This window comes from Poecilia reticulata, chromosome 19, assembly GCF_904066995.2.
Source record: "Poecilia reticulata chromosome 19, P_reticulata-male-v2, whole genome shotgun sequence".
In the NCBI taxonomy this organism is placed as follows: domain Eukaryota; kingdom Metazoa; phylum Chordata; class Actinopteri; order Cyprinodontiformes; family Poeciliidae; genus Poecilia; species Poecilia reticulata.
The window spans coordinates 3,709,741-3,726,885 of NC_088848.1; the positions used below are offsets into that span (position 1 = coordinate 3,709,741).

The 17,145-nt window shown below is 35.6% G+C and overlaps 1 protein-coding gene across 1 annotated transcript in view; it reads left to right on the forward strand.

Moving 5' to 3' along the window:
- The first annotated feature begins 3,952 nt into the window (after positions 1 to 3,952).
- Positions 3,953 to 17,145, forward strand: part of LOC103481273 (rho-related GTP-binding protein RhoN-like) — a 36,312-nt gene continuing 23,119 nt past the window's right edge. The window contains exons 1-2 of the mRNA XM_008436662.3: positions 3,953 to 4,254; positions 5,412 to 5,499. Of these exons, the coding sequence (XP_008434884.1) occupies positions 4,150 to 4,254; positions 5,412 to 5,499 (193 nt within the window). The 5' untranslated portion in view covers positions 3,953 to 4,149. The remainder of the gene's footprint in view (positions 4,255 to 5,411; positions 5,500 to 17,145) is intronic.

The window sequence follows — 17,145 nt, forward strand, 5'->3', positions numbered from 1 at the left end:
CAACAAAAAAAAAACATTTTAAAGCCTATTTTTAACAGAAAATAAATTAATAATAATAATAATAATAATAATAATAATAATAATAATAAAGGTCGGATTTATTAGGAAAAAAATGTTACTTTTGTAAATTAAAGTACATCAATAGGTAGTTTCATACATAATTAGGTATGAACTGATGATGGAAAATTTGATAAGTCCCTGTTAAGTAAGTTGTTTGGGAACAACTTCTGTTGTTCCCAAAATAAATTACGTTAATTTGTATTCTTCAAGTACTTGAGTACTTTTTATATTTTTAAAAATACCAAAATATTTTAACTCACCTGGTATTGATTCTTACATAAACAATAAAGTCTGCAAAACATGCATTCATTAAACAAATTAAAAAAAATTTAAATATCTGTGGGTGCCCCCCAAAAATTGGAGCCCTGGGCTATCCATTGCAAAAAAAGGAAAAAATATTTTTCTAAATTAGTAGAATTAAAATGTTCTCCATATGCTTATTGTTTTCTTGTTTTTATTTTTTAAATTTATTTGTTAAATATGTGTAACATTTTTCCTATAGATAATGTTGTCGTATACGTAAATATCAGTGAAGCTGAGCAGTTGTGAAAATGTATAAATACATAAATCAGTACATGAAATATGAAAGCATGTCACCTTTTCTTAGCGTGATTTATTTGTTTAGTGTCAGATTTGAAATTTCAAGTTTAAAATATGGATAAATTATCACGGTAGAAAAAAAATAATAAAGAAACCTTTTATTGTGATAGGTAAACTTGACTTCCGGTGCTGTACTTCCTCTCTCTGACTAACTTGATGGAGGCTTGAAAAACTGGTAGATCTGTTATGTTGGCATAAAAAACTTCAGGGATGTGAGGCGGAGAGACACAAAACCCGGACATTGGAATCCAGTTTACAGCTGAAAGAAATATAATTCCTTACTTCCATTGATTGAGAAATAAAACAGATTGGATTAAATGTGTTTCCTAGTTGTTGATCACTAATTGAAGCTTTTATTAAAGCATTTTTGCATTATTTCGTTGTCTTTTTGGAGCAGCTGTTAAACAGTGAACTTAGACTTTTTGCTCTGACTAGCTGAAGTATAAAACACACCCACAGTGTTTTGCACACACGCACACACACACACGCACACACACACACACACACACACACACACACACACACACACACACACACACACACACACACACACTTGCATCCTGCATTCAGAGCTGCTGCTGTTACATTTCTTACTGCTGACTGAATGAGGCTGACAGGAAGTGGTGACAAACACAGAGCTGATTTTTTATTTTTTTATTTTTTTAGCGAGTTTGAGTCTCTGAAATTTCCACAACATTTCCAGAACTTTTTATTCCTTAATGAAGTTCAGATGGAGTTGTTAGAGAAGTATTACCAATCCAGGGGTCTGACTTTTACATTTAAATTTGCTCTGAAAAGTTTACACACCCCTGTTAAATTGTGTTGCTGTAAACTAACAAAACTTCCTTACAGGAAGTCACTCTTTTGTTGATTTGGTGCATGATGACCCACTGTGGTACTGAAAAATAAAAGTACATGTTCATCGTCTGCTTTTCTTAGACGGTAGTGGAACAAATGGGCAGTCGCACAGGGCGGTATTAGAAAAGAGTTTGAGGGGAGGCATGAACATCTATTAAAACCATATCAAAAATCTGAATTTTCTTAAAGGGCCGGTTGTGCCAGGATATATTGATAAAACCAATGCAACTGTAAAAATGTCAATAAAAAGCTATTTGTTTCTTAAAATTAAAAATTGATCATCTTTTCAGCCCATCCAGGATTTTGTGATTGTTTTTTTTTTGCAATCAAAATCACAGATTTTGTGGCGCTAATTTAGAAATATTTGTTCAAAATTTTTATGATATTTGTGTTAATGTATGATGTTAAACCTAACTTTTTATTAATCGCCGTATCGATCACTTATATAACTTGACATCAAGTAAGGCTGAGGCAGCAGTCAATTAAACCCAGAGTTTTTCGCCAATTTTGAGAAACATTTGCAGTAAAAATGTGAAAAAATGTGCATTTGTTGATTTTGTGTGAACTTTGAGTGAGTTTTGCAGATTTTGCAGAAAACTGGAGGGACTTATTCATGTAATTTGGAGACTAGAGGGCCACATAAAAAGCTCCGACGGGCCACATTTGAATCAAGAATCACATGAAGAATCAAGGCAACACTCCAGGTTTGGGTTTCATGAAGGGATTACGTTATAAGATGATGTAAAACATTTATTAAAACGTCAATTTTACCTAACACTGATTTGATATTTAGGTTTTTAATCATATTATTAGCTCATATGGTGCTATTAGCAACGGAACTCCAGCTATAAATAGAAAAAAATGACTCTCCATGTGCATTTTTTCCATAATACCAAGATTTAAAACTATAAACAAAATGATGTATCTTTATATGTCGTTTAAAAACTGAAGTTGCTGCTATCCATTTTTACTTTTCTCATTTTTGGCCAGACGATGGCGCTAAAAACTAATCAACAGTAGAGATTTCCTGAGCCGAACAAATCTGACATTATCAGCGACAAAAGACTCACAGTGTTTCACAGAGCAGCTACATTACTTCCTGTCATTACACAAAAATGTCAACAATCCGCGTCTTGTGCAATTTAATGAACCAGATTCACCAGATTAAAAGTAACGCCCCATTCTTATTTTCAATTATATGAGCGAGAAAAGTATTTTTAAATAACTTCTTTATTTATTCCGTTTATTTTACCCCATTTATTCACTCAAACTTGCAAACTGAATAGTTGTGTAAACTGATGGAAAGCATGGAGCTGTAATTAGTCAGAGAAAAACAGGAAGTACAAAAACTCAGACTTCAAATTAATTTTGTTGTCTCATCTAGTTTTCTTTTTACAATTACTTTAAATTGCAAAAAAATGTAACAATATGTTTAATATTAGACATATTTAAAAGGGAGAAAAAGAGAAAGAACAATCAAACATGATAACAATGTTATGTTTTATGTTTTTTTCATGCAGTTTGAACTGCCTTCCTGACTTTTTTTTTAACCTAGATGTTTTTCTAGCTTCTCCTCACAGCTAGCTGTGCTGCACTGCTAACACTAATTTGTATAAAAACAGTATCAGCCACTGGAGTTTCTGTTTCTATTTACTTTTTCTTTACTTTTTCATGAAAAAGTCTCTCATATGTACAATAAGCTAATATTCACTCTTTTCAAAGAAAAAGAAACATAATTGTTAGCTTAAAATCTACAAACGAATATATTGCAATTTCATTTTCAGTCCTTTAAGGTTTTTTCTTTTTAAATAAATTTTGTTTCTGTTTTTTGGTGGAAATTTGCTAAATTTTGATGTATGAATTTTGAAAATGTTCCTGACTTGAATAAAAATAATGTCCATAAAACTTTGTGCTTCTCATTTAACATAAAAAATAGTAAAAAAAATAAACATTGCAAAGCTAACTTAACTTAGAAATTAGTTAAAAAGTAAAAGAAAAGAATGTAAAATGCTATGTATAATAATGTAAAAACTTAAATAAGTTGGGTCAACTTAAAAAAAAATCTAATCGTGTTTAGCTCAATATAATTGCAAAAGACAGTTAAGTCAACTTATTTGAAGTTGCAGCAATCAAGTGTTTTGAACTTAATTTAAGTTGACAGAACTTAACGGAGTCAAAACAACGAGGAAACTAGACTGAGTCAAGTTGAGTCATAAAATGTTTTTTTACAGTGTAGCCAAAACGTTGAAACCTAATTATTTTTTGTGTTTCACTTAGATTCAATTCAAAAATACTTGCATTTAATTTACAGATGGATACATTTAATCTTTGAATGTCATTTCAAACTTTTGCAGAAACGTTTTGCGCTTTTATTGTGATAGAACTGAAACGGAAGCAGGTCTTTAATGGCGTCACCTTTACATCCAGGTATGATCCCAGAACTCCTCGCCTGTTGGAGCAGAGCAGCGCAGCGCAGCGCGGAGCATGGTGCCGCCGAACCCGACAGACACCGTGTGGGACTGAACTGTTCCCCCGTCGTTTCATTTCTCAGGAGGAATCCTCCGGAACCACCAGAACCTCTGCTCCACGACCCGCAGACCGGATCTAAATGACAAGCAGAGCCATCCAGTGATGGAGAGCAAGGCTTTACTTCGCTGTAAGATCGTGGTGGTCGGGGACTCTCAGTGCGGGAAGACGGCTCTCCTTCATGTTTTTGCCAAAGACTCGTATCCAGAGGTAAAAGCACTTTTTATTTTTTATTTTAAGAAAACAAAACGCATCCGCGGATATTTCATCAGCTGCGGTGCGTAAAGCCTCATAAAACGGCGATGCGACGGTTTAAATTTTAACTGTTTTTGGCATAAAACTTGAAAAATCAGCTTTTGTTTATTAGCTGTCAGTCTTAAAGTTATAACTTAATAGAAATAATTTTGTTATATTCAAACATGCATATGATTGCAACGGACATTTCTAAGATACAGTCTCTAGTTTAGTTAAAATATCCAAAAAAAGATCATATTTAAGTAAACTGTTGTGATCATTTTACTTTTCATGCTTCTTCTTTCTTACAAAAGGAAGAAAAATCAATAATTAAATGAGTCTCCAGCTGACAGTTAATGTCAATTTGCGCACATTTGCGCACCGGGAAGCACAGGAGCGCACTTCATCACGTCTTTAAAGGCTTTTATGTTGATTAAGATTCCAATAAAATTGCTAAACAAACAATTCAAGTAATGATTTTACATTTAACATAAAGAGCTTCAAATATAGACTTTGCTGCTTGGAAGTAAATACCGTCCAAATGATTAAGCACAGTGAACTGTAATCCATGTAAAATCGATAAAATAAATACATAAGTCAACCTCTGCCTCAGATATATAAAGTTGAACTTATCTTTATTCAAATGTGGCTGAAATCTATTTCAAAATGTGTCCAAAGTTTCTTATTCACCTTCATTGGCACGTGCCTCTTGTGACGTCACCAACCCAAACACAAACAAAAGCACAATTGGCAGGGATTTCCCTCCTACTGTACCTTTAAAAAATTCACTTTAAAGAAAGAAAATCAATTCTATCATTAGCCAGTCGTGTTTTCTTTAATTGTAACTAAATGGAATCTCTAAATAAATTGGTATCAATTTAGAAGCTAGAAACCGATTTATTTATTATAACTTTGTACCTTTATTTACATAATCAAAGCAAATAGACATAAATTCTTAATTTTGAAAATGAGTCAAAGCTGTGAAATCCTTTATTTTCCATCTAATTCCTCTTGACATTCAGCGCTGGTTTCTCCCTGAAACGCAGCGATTTATGTTAAAAATATAAATCTGACTGTCCTACGGAAGGAAAACGCTGCCCAAATTTCTCTGACCTCATGCCATCTCGTTGCAGAACTATGTTCCCACCGTGTTTGAGAACTACACAGCCAGCTTTGAAATCGACAAGCAGAGGATTGAGCTGAACATGTGGGACACTTCAGGTAGGAATCACGACTAAAGCTGCCGCCTCTGCCTCAAAAAGACATTTCCTGAGCGCTTCATGGCTTTCTGCCAAGCATTTCTCTTCATGTACGGTTTTTACACTGTCGTCACATTTTCATGCGTCATTAATTATGAACTGTAACAAGCTGTCATCGGTATCGGCACACATGCATGTGACAGAGCCAGTTTCACAGTTTGGAGAGGAACGTAAGCAACACGTTCAGTTTGATGGTTCGTCTTACTGACATGCAAAGTGTTGACGTCTGCATGCTGAGTTTTTACTCTCTCTGGTGTTTATTCTGTGCTTTCAATCACACTGAGCTGGAAAATGTTCTCACCCAGTGAACGTCCAGCATGTCATCCTCCACAAACTTCAACGTGCTTCACTGGGATTTTATGATTCAGGACAAAGTAGCACAAAATTTTGAAATGGAAGAAAAATAATGGAAAAAATGTTTTACATATAAAGATCTGAAAAGTGTGGCCTGCCCTTGCAGATGCAAGTCTCAGTTAGATTTAGGTCTAAGCCATCGGTGACCAAACTGAATAAAAAAAATTTAAGTGATTTTTCTGCCTTTTTCCTAGTTTTTATTTTTACCTGTTCAATAGTTTGACAAAGTATTAGGGATAAAAAAAACATAAAATAAAAATGAAATTACAAGAATAAAATCATAACATTAAGAGAATAAAAAAAGCTGTAATAATAAGAGAATGAAGTTTAATATTTCAAGAATAAACTATATAACAAGAATAAAGTTGTAATGTTTCCTTATTAAAACAAAAACAGAAAATTACAAAATTTTAGTGATTAGCTATTGCTTTCTATTTTGTTGCCCAAATTTTTACCATTCTTGAAATATGCTCAGGGGCCGAATAAAATCATTTCAAGGGCCACAAATGGCCCTCGTGCCATGCTTTGGACACCTCTGTTCTACATCACTGATGCAACCTGGATCATGCGTCTTTTCAGGGTAACTTTGACTTTTCTGAAATGTATTTATTATCTTAATTTTTCCATTATTATTTTTATTTATTTATTTTTTTAAAAGTAAATTAAAATGTTAATTTTCTTTTCATACTAATGTTTAATAATCTGTAATTCTGTCACAGAATAGTTGTAGATGCTATGATTAAATTAAAAACAGATGGACTCAAGTGAGAGTATAGTTTACTTTTTAAGGTATTTAGTTGTATTTTTCAAAGTACAGTAATACAAATACGCACCGCACTTTTAAGAGTTTTATATACAAACTTATTTGATAAGGTTTCTTTTTCCTTCCTCTTTACAACTAGAAGAAGTTTTGGCCTTGTTCCCAATATGTTTCTCTAGATCCATAAAACTGTAAAAAAGTTAGCAAGTTTAAAATATAATTACCGTACAAACTAAAGAACCAGAGTTGTATTTCTATATTGATGCACCAGGCTTCAACAAAACTCCTGCCTCAATTTGTTAAAATGCTGTAAAAACTTATTTCATTCATCTGTTTTGAGTTCATGTTCATTTAAATAAGTTCAAAATCAAAATCACTAACAAATGATTTGGTGAAAGAAAAAGAAGACGAAAATTTTTTGTTTTTGCCTGCAAATATTGAGTCGCATAATATCTAAATAAAATGCTTTGACGTTTATAACGTCAAGGGTTATAAATACTATAAATGGCAACATGAGTCAAACTTTCAGGATTTGACTTGGATATTTTTATTCTGAATATTAAATGAGTTTTTTTTCTCTCTTGCACCTTTAAGCCTCTTTCCTCCACTTTTATGTGGCAACTCAGACAAACGTCCACATGCAGCGCAGAGAGGAGCCTTAATGCACGCCGGTGCAGCGACCGCCGCCCATCAGACCAGCTAAACAAGCTGCAGATTAAGAGCTGCTGCTGCAGCTGCTGCAGCTGCTGCTGGCCTGTGGGTGAGGCCACCATGTTTCATACAAAACGCCTTCTGAAACTGCTGCCTCGTCCAAACACACCTCTTTCCTCCCCGAGTTGTTTTGTGAGTAACAATTACTCCAGTGGGACGCTCAAACAGTAATTTTCTCCTCCTTAGTTAAGAATGAAGCTCCTCTTTCAGCATGTACCATACTGCTGGAAATGTGATCAGACCTGATGAACAGCCTCTTGGGTCGAGTTTAACATCACAAGGAATGCTCTTTTTATGCGTTTTAAATGCTCCCGTCAGCCTCCGTTCGATCCAAATATATGTCTGCGTCTAAATCTGTACGGCAAAAAACAAAACAAGCTTCCTCATATCAAGAGAGGCCTGAAACTGACTGTCAAGAAATGGTTGACAGCATGGACACTTAGAGGGGATTTATTACACAAAATTCACATTTTGCAGGTTTTATTGCTTCCATTTGGGTCTCAACGTTTTCTAAAAACAAACAGCCAGCTGCTTATTTTGGTAATAAGTTTTTAGGTGTTTGGAATATAAGCCGTTTCTTTGCATTTGTTTAAACATTTTTTATTACTCTACGTTCAATAAAGTAAAACTCAAACTCAACTCGAAAACCTTCTTGAATGTAACGTCACCTAGTAACCTGGACAAGCCCAGCACGTCACCTAGCAACCCCAGTGGAATTCCGCCCGTCACCTAGCAACCCCAGTGGAATTCCGCCCGTCACCTAGCAACCCGAACTGAGTTCCAGCACGTTTCGTCAGCTGGTTTTATGTGTTCAAAAATGGCTGCTCATTTGGGTTTAAAGTGTTAAACGGATTCATATTTGTACAGCCTGGCTACATACAGAGAGAGTTTTAAAAAAATAAATAATTTTTTTTGAGACCAATAAAATAGAAAACATTCAAATATAGAGTTAAGAAAAATGCAATATTTGTTTTCTGTTAAGGCAAACATCTGATAACTTTGTTCAGACCTACAATATACTGGTTTTATTGAAATACCACATGTTTCATGTATTTGGTGAGCGGGTAAAATGAAAGAAGCTAACAATTAAAACAGTGTTTTTAATAGAAAAACAACTGCTGATTACTTTAACTCATCGATTTTGGCCACTGACCACCATGAACCTCTAATGCCACATTAAATTGTGGCTTCTTACGACAAAAGGAAGCGGCTTAAGCCTTTCTAGAGTCTGTATTTCTGCCAGTGCCAACGACTCACCTGGCCAGTGGTAACCAGACCTGTGGGAAATTGAGAGGCAGCTAATTATATATTTAACAAGGTTACTATCAGAGAGTCTGCGGTCGCTGCTTCGGCTCCAATCGCTGGGTTTGTGTTTACACAATGGGCTGCGCCGTCCCTTCAAAAACAGCTATCTGTTTGCTGCTGCGGGTTGCTGTTTCAAGAACATCATTCATTATTTATTCTCCTTCCTGTTGGCGAAGCTGCTGGAGCAAACCTTTGGTTCGGCAAATCTGGGTTTGATTTGACTCAGTTTACACCTGAAGATGATGAGATTCAACAAAATGGACCTGATTTTTGTAAATATGGCTTGTAAATGCTTAATTTTTTGTTTCAAACGCTGAAGAAATGCAGAATTACCAACAGATCTTTGAAACTTGATTGTCCTGCTCCTGTTTTGTCACTTTTCAGGCAGTTTACTGCTGAGTTTCAGGCCGTTGGAGGCAGTTTTGCTGATGTGTGTGCGGGAATGTGCAGGCATGCGTTAAACGTGGCTGACGTAGAAAAGCTTTCAGGACGGCGGCGCGAGTTCGGCGTTCATTGTCCGTCTCTCTGCGGATGAAAGTCAGAAACTAATCCAGCATTTCAAACAAGATCTGTCGTTTGGAGGTGAAATTTGAAACACATTTAGGGGCATATCTGTAAATTAAAATACAGTTAAAAAGTACATTTACATCAGATATTCATGAGCATTTATTTTTGCAAATTTCTCAGATTATTCTACTTTTGTTCAGTGAGTTTTAATTAGTTTTAAGAGTGCGCTTGGTAGTTTTTATTAGCTAAATATTGTTTGGTGTCAGTTGAGTTTTTATTAGTCATCACTGTTCATTGTGCACTCTTTTCTGCCACAGTTTTTCCTTCCACTCAACTTTCTGCAACTTTAACATAACCTACCTGTATTACAAATCTGAGAATCTCAATTATTTTGTGTCTCTTTTGTAATTTTTATTAATATTACTGAAACAACAACAAAAGTATATAAAGAACTAATTTAGTTTGAATTACCTCATAACTTTTATAATCATTGTGTTGAAGTTTTCTTTCCATTTTATTGACTAACTATGTTGTTAAGTCATGTTAAACTTACTTGCATAATATTATTTTGTTTTAGCAAGAGAAATTACTCATCGTCCAGAGAAAAAATAGCATTTTATTTAATTCTGGCACATTTACAAAAATGTAAATTGATGTGCATTGTCCCTTCCAGATAAATTAAATTAAATTAAATTAAAGTCAGGAGTCATTAGAATTTAAAAAAGTGGTACAAATTATGTTTTGGAGGCTTTGAGTTGTTTGGATCTAGACTGTAATTCCTTCCCTGTTTTCAGTTCAGTTTTTATTTTTAATTCTGACAGTAAGAGAAAAGAAAACCTGAACAAAGATCAAGAGGAAGTTTTTCATATTTTGAAGATTCATTGTTACATCTTTCATCTGAGTGACGACGACGAGGCCCTCCCACCTTCGGAGGTCATGAAAGGTCAACCAGCCTTCAAAACAGACAAAATTGGTGTCGATCAACTCCACTACGTTTGTGCAGCAACATTTTTTTTGTGCCACTTTGGCTTTGAAGATATAAATAAAAGTATAAAGGTCAAAAGGTCAACCAGGTCCCCCAACGTTTACCAAATCAAATAAAAATTTCATAAATATCTTAAAAGTCGAAGTAGCACGAACAAAAAATGTTGCTACACAAACATAGTGGAGTTGATTTTATCTGATTTGAAGAAGGTTGTGGGTGCTGGTTGACCTTTCATGACCTCTGGAAACATTTCTTAGTATCTTTAAAATTATAGCGGCACAAACAAAAATTTTGCAGCACAAACATTTGACAGAAATTTTGTGTGATTTTAAGGATCAGAGCAGCTTCACTCAGGTTTCATCTACACTTCAAGTTTAATTGCTTTTATCGCATTTTCCGAACAAATATTTAGTTTTAATGTTTACAGTAGTTGGTTGCTTGAGCCACAAAATAAGTTGTTCCCAGTTAAATGTAACATCTTTTCCAAATAATCTGTGAAAATCTGCTTCCAGAAAGTAATTAGTGGGGAAAACTCGTTTGGTAACTTTACTGGAATGGTGTAAATTTTTATTCTTATTCAAATTAACACGTTTACAAATTAAGTAAATAAAACAATATTTATTGAGATGAGTTGGTAAAATCTGAAAACTGAATTCAATGGATGTTATGACAAACTAGCGAGGGATTCGTTACCGTATTAAGATGCCAGTGTGAGGTCAGAGGTCAGAGGAAGACACATTATTGTTAAAATGGCGAACGAGGAAGGCTGCGTTGTGTCTCAGAGAAATGAGACGGCGTTCGGCGAGGTGCCAGACGAGCCGCGGAGCTGCACACAAACCGGGGGTTTAATTAATCAGCCGCTGCCTGTGTGACCAAACGCTTGGCCTGCTGTCGCCTCAGTTCTTCATCTCCTCTGACCGCCCACTGCCTGCTCCGTCTCACGCCGGCCTCCATTACAAACTTCCTGCCACGTAGACCAAACCCCATTTTTCCAACTTCTTGACAAAACAAATGTCCTCTGCTAGATCTCACACAACCTTCAATGTCCGCCTGGATATTTCTGCTTATTTTAATTGTACGAAGTTCTTTAAATGTCCCGTGAGTAAATATATTTGCCCATTTACCAATAACAACTGGAACTTTCAATATCTGGCAAGTTATTTTTGCAATTTACCGTCTATTAAAAGAGCGTCCCTCAGATTAATTTCACCTCCTGCTATGTTGGGGGGTGAAATTACCGTAATAACCTGATATCGGCTGGAAAGCGCAACGTCTCCCCTTTCAGAAACCATTTGAATTTTTCAGATAGCGCAACGTGTGGCGGGATTACGGTACTGCAAATCTGGTTGGATCGCCAGCGATACGTTCAGTCTAGAAGGGTTAGAGGGGAACTACTATACAAAATCCACATTTTGAATGTTTTGGTTTTTCCATTCGGGGATCAACTGCTTCTAAAAAAACAGTCCAACCCTTTTTAAAAAAAGGGCAATAATTAAAAGTTTTTTGGTGTCTGGAAAATGAGCCGTATCAAAAACTTCCCATTACCAAGCAACACCAGGGGAACTCTCCCCGTTACCTAGCAACACCAGGGGAACTCTCCCGTTACCTAGCAACACCAGGGGGACTCTCCCCATTACCTAGCAACACCAGGGGAACTCTCCCCATTACCTAGCAACACCAGGGGAACTCTCCCCGTTACCTAGCAACACCAGGGAAACTCTCCAAGTTACCTAGCAACACCAGGGGAACTCTCCCCGTTACCTAGCAACACCAGGGGAAATCTCCCCGTTACCTAGCAACACCAGGGGAACTCTACCCGTTACCTAGCAACACCAGGGGAACTCTCCCCGTTACCTAGCAACACCAGGGGAACTCTCCCCGTTACCTAGCAACACCAGGGAAACTCTCCAAGTTATCAAGCAATTCAATCGGCGCTCCAACACGTTCGGTCAACTGGTTTTAGCGCCGTTTGAGCTGTACAACGGCTGCTGGAAAAGACAAATGTTTAGCTGCATTCTTGTTTGTTGTGCAGGAGGCTCCACTTCTGCTTTTCAAACATGTACGGTTTTTAAAATTATGCATTTGTTTGCAGCCATTTTGACGTTGGCACTCATCAAAATATAGCATCTGTTCATTTGTTTATTCTATGATGTTTTCTTTATAACATTGTAATTTTCTGTTTTTATTAGGTAAAGCACCTTGAGCAGCTTTGCTGCTAAAATGTGCGACACACATAAAGTTGACTTACTTTGAGTTAGGGGGCCACCAGCAGCTCATTTGGATTTAAAGTGACAAGACGCCATAAAACGGTTCATTCTGAAAATACTTTATGTTTTCAATAGGTCACCTTTAACATTTCAATTTCCATGCATTTCTTATTTTACTCAATTCCTTCGGTTAGAATAACAAGCAAAGAGACCAGAGAGGAAAGTTAAGCACTCAGAGGTTTTCCTCCAACCCAAAAGGTCAATTTGCTCTGAAGAAGCTGGAAAAGGTCAAAAGAAGCGAAACAGCTGCAACATTCACCGTTTATTTCTTCCAATTTCATGTCCGAGTTCTGCATTGAAGCTTTTCCGCATTATTATGATTTATTTTTATTTAATAAAAACAAAAAGTGTTGCTTTAAGCAAGACTGTAGTTAGACCTCAGTTCTGTTTTCTGAGATAATATTCTGAAAAAATGTTTTAACTTGAGGCTTTATGACATTTTACTGTTCCCTTTATGCAACGTAAGAAAAGCAAGACACTGGATTTGTTTCTGTTCTTGCTCAGAACCAGGAGAAGTTTCATCTCAAAGGGAGTTTACCTGCGATGTAATGTTGGTGAAAGAAAAATTAGCTTCACATGAAAAAACACAGATTGTTGGAAAATAATTAGTCTAAATAATGTAAATTTACCCACATTTTCCACCTGGAACCTTTAATAATTAAAATAAATTAATCCTTTACTGCAAAAGCACAACCTGACACTGGAAAAAAATTATAATAATAACTGTTATTTGCAATAATTTGTCTTTCAGCTGTTAATAGTTTACGCCGTTCCACTTTTCCAGTGTAAAACTCAGTATTTTCAAACATTTATGCAGATTTTATCTTGTGATTTGGATCAAAATCATGCAGAAACCCCCCAGACATAACCTTTTTTTTATTTTAAAAAACACGAACGTTTACGATGTTTGTGATGAGTTCAGTAGGAAATGGGTTTTGAAGCCGGTGTGAACGAAGATAAAAATTGTTTGTTATTCAGCCGTTTAAAGGTGAAGCTCACACACTTTATTCAGTTTTGTTGTTAAAATTAAATAAAAAAATTGCCATAATCTCACTAAATTTGACATTTATTCCTTATTGTTTGTTTCTTCACTACCTTACTATTCAAATTACATTTGTTATGGTAGGACAGAAAATGATTTTTCTAATGAGATCCAAGGAATAAAACAGAAAATCGACAAATTAATTTTTAAAGAATTGGAAAAATAAATGTCTTTGTTCTTTTTATTTTTATCTGCTCAATAATGCACTAAACACGCAAAACGTTAAATGAACAAAGTAGTTTTATTTAAGTATGTAAATTATTTCTGATGCAAAAACCAGAAGGATTCTCGTAAAACTGCATTATTAAGAGACACGTTGATGCGTTTTGTCAAAGCTTTGCAGCCAGTGGAACACGGGTCGTCGCTTCCTGCGTCTGGATTTGTTTCTTTTTTACCACAAATTCTAAATAAAACAAAATTATATGTTTAATAAAAGAGAAACATGCATGCAGGTGGAGGAAGCGTCTTGAATATCAGAAGACAGGAATATACAGTCTCAGCTGATTCATGTATCAGAACGGCCCAGTCAAAGCCCAGATCTAAACTCGGTTGAGATTAAAATAGGTGATACAGACTCTGCATCCAGACTGAGTGGAACAAAAAATCTAAATAAATTAAGCAAATTTAACTATTTAGTAAAGAACGCTGAACACGATTTTCACATTTTTGTTTGTTAAAGAAAAATAAAAGCATTAATTTTGTTCCTTTTACTTCTGCATGAAACATTTTTTTGTGCTTGTGATGAAAAATCCCAATAAAATGCGTAGAAGTTTGCCATATTAATTCTTTAAAATGTACAACTTTGGCATGAATTTGTTTTAAAGTAACGTCAGAGTCAGCCTCCAGCAGCAGCAGTGATTCAGACTCGCTTCACATTTTTACTGAATCTTTGTTTCTGTTTCTCTTATTAATTCAAAGCAACTCAAATCAGCAGAAGTCCGTTTGTTTCGCCGTTAAACCTGAGCGACTTGCGATGACGCAGCAATTTTCCTAGCTCCTCTTCAAATATACCTAAAAAGAAACGACACTTTAAAATCTGATCTGAGCCGAGAGCCGTAGCGGGTTTACGTGTCTGGATCTGCTTCTCTCTGCAGTTTTCTGTTTAATTTGATCCATTCCTCCTAATATTCTCCTGCCGTCAGCCGCTCTGCAGCTCCGTTCGGTCCCTGTGTTTCCAACGAGTCAAGGTCAGGAGACCCGCGGTGACGGCCGCGCCCCCTCAGCACTCTGCCACCCGATTAGCTTAGCTTGCTCTTTCTTTGTATCCGTCTTCACGCGTCTCTTTCTCTCTCTCTTTCTTTTTTCACCTCATTTTCTCTGGTAATCCCAAAACTCCTGCAGTTCAGAAGCTGCAATCGGACTTTCTGAGCAAGGAGGAAAGTTTCTGCTTTCCTGAAATGGATTTTGCCCCAGCAGTATTTTAGTTTCGCTGCATCTGTAGAGAAATTAAATACTTTGAAATGTTATGAATCAGAACAGGATTGACTGCACCAAAAGTGATTTGAGATTAAAGAAACAAACTATGAGTTACGGTACGATTGAAGCAGCTTTCAGATACAGTTAGTTTACCAAAGGATTGTGTTTCAAATTAATAACGGTTACATTTCTTGACACTGAGTCACTTAAAAGAAAAGCTGAAGATACCGGTGGAAAGAAAACAACTCTTACTTCCATCAGAGGCGCCGAACTCGGTTTCATTTTGGGCCGAATCAAAAACCTGAATGTTCTTAAAGGGCCAGAATGTGTTGATAAAACCATTAAACTGTTAAAATATCAATAAACAGCTGTTTGTTTCAGCATTCAGTAAGTGTTTCTTAAAATTGAACATCTTTTCACACTCATCAGTCCAACCAGGATTTTGTGATTTAAATTTTTTTTATTGAAATCAAAATTATTGATTTTGTGGAGCTAATTTAGAAATATTTGTAAGGCCTTTTTGTGACATTTGCACTAATGTGTAACGTAAAAGGTGACTTTTTATTAATCGCCGTATCGATCACTGACTATAACTTGACATCAAGTCACTTAAACTCAAAGTTTTGGCCAATTTTTGAGAAAAATTTTCATTAAAAATCTGAAAACATTATGGGAATTTGTAGATTTTGCGTGAATTTTGTAAGTTTTGCAGATTTTTTGAAAACCTGGCGGGACTTATTCATGTAATTTGGAGTCTAGAGGGCCACATAAACAGCTACGGTGGGCCACATTTGGCCCCCGGTCCTCGAGTTTGATGCATGTAACTTACATGATTGGAGGAATTAATTTTTCAGCTTCAAGGTGAGCTACAGATGTTTTGTTTTTAGATTTACGATCGCGATAGTGATCTAAAAACAAACGTTCTGCAACTGATCGCAGAGTGTTGAGCAGCGCTGCGCCCCCTGCTGACTGACTGCATCTGTAACGCCGAAAATAAAATTATTGTTTACACCTGGCTGCCTTCAGGCTGAGAGAAAATGTTTGTTTCTGCCAACTCAAGTCTGTTTTTCTTTTAAATTACAAATAGCCGTAAAGTTTTAATATTATTATTGTTGCAGTCAAGAACAACTTGGTTTTTGGTTTCCATCAGTACGTCGTTTTTATTCCCAGCGTAGATTTGTTCATGGTTCTGTCGTGACCCGTCACATTTACGAAACAGCACCGCTCTCCTAATCGGGATGAACAAAGAAAACAGCAGAAAGTGAGTTAAGAAACATGTTCATTCTAGATGGTGTGCATCTAGATGTTGTGTGAAGTTTCATGTTAGATGGTCTGTGACTGTTTGTTAGACGTGTTAATTGGTTCTCAGCCTGAAAAAGTTTGAGAAACACTGAATAATTGTTGTCTGGAGTGAAAATTGTGTTTTTTGCTCTTTAAATTTACAGAGAATGTGTAGAAATCATATACATTAATATCTTTTCTTCCATGAATTTGCCTACAGACATTTTATAAAAACTGGCAGGAAATTTTCTGCTGCTTTGATTTGATGTTTTGTTTATAACAAAGTGAATGTTTACTGAGTCTCGCTATTGACATATTTTCACTGCTGTGGTCAATAATCAGCCAATTTTCCAATGTGAGGTTTGAAAAAGGTCACATATTAGATCATAACAGGTGACCTTTACATGGCCGGGGGATAATTATGACAACATTTCCCAGACTCTAATTATAAATAATCATGTAACGGCATTAAAATTAGACTTTTACCCTGGTAATTTAATGACTTTATCAGTAAATCTTTATGTTTTGCAGTTGTTTTCTGCACCAAAAGCTGCAGTTTTATAGAAAATTTTATAGTCTCCTTTTGTGAAACTCTTTTGTTTCTGCTTTAAGAAAAGTTTATTCCTAAACTTTATTTCTTGTTTGAAAGACCTTGAATCCATATAAATCTTGCTCAATTTTAACAACAGTGCATCGGAATCTGAAACTTTTACATTATTGGTCAAAAAAACTGAAAAAAGTGAATAAAAAGCAATTCTTCTGGTCCATAGTCATTATCTACATCTAGTAAACAATGGTTGAAACAGCAGTGAAAAGCTTTGCTTTTTAATTTTAGCTTCTTTGTCTTGTTATGATCTTGTGACAAAACCATTTTAACAAACAGCAGCATCTATTATTACTTTTTGTTGTCTGACATTTACGTTCTTCTTCTGTCTGATTTAATTAACGGGATTTTTTGAACGCAAAAAAACAACAAAAAA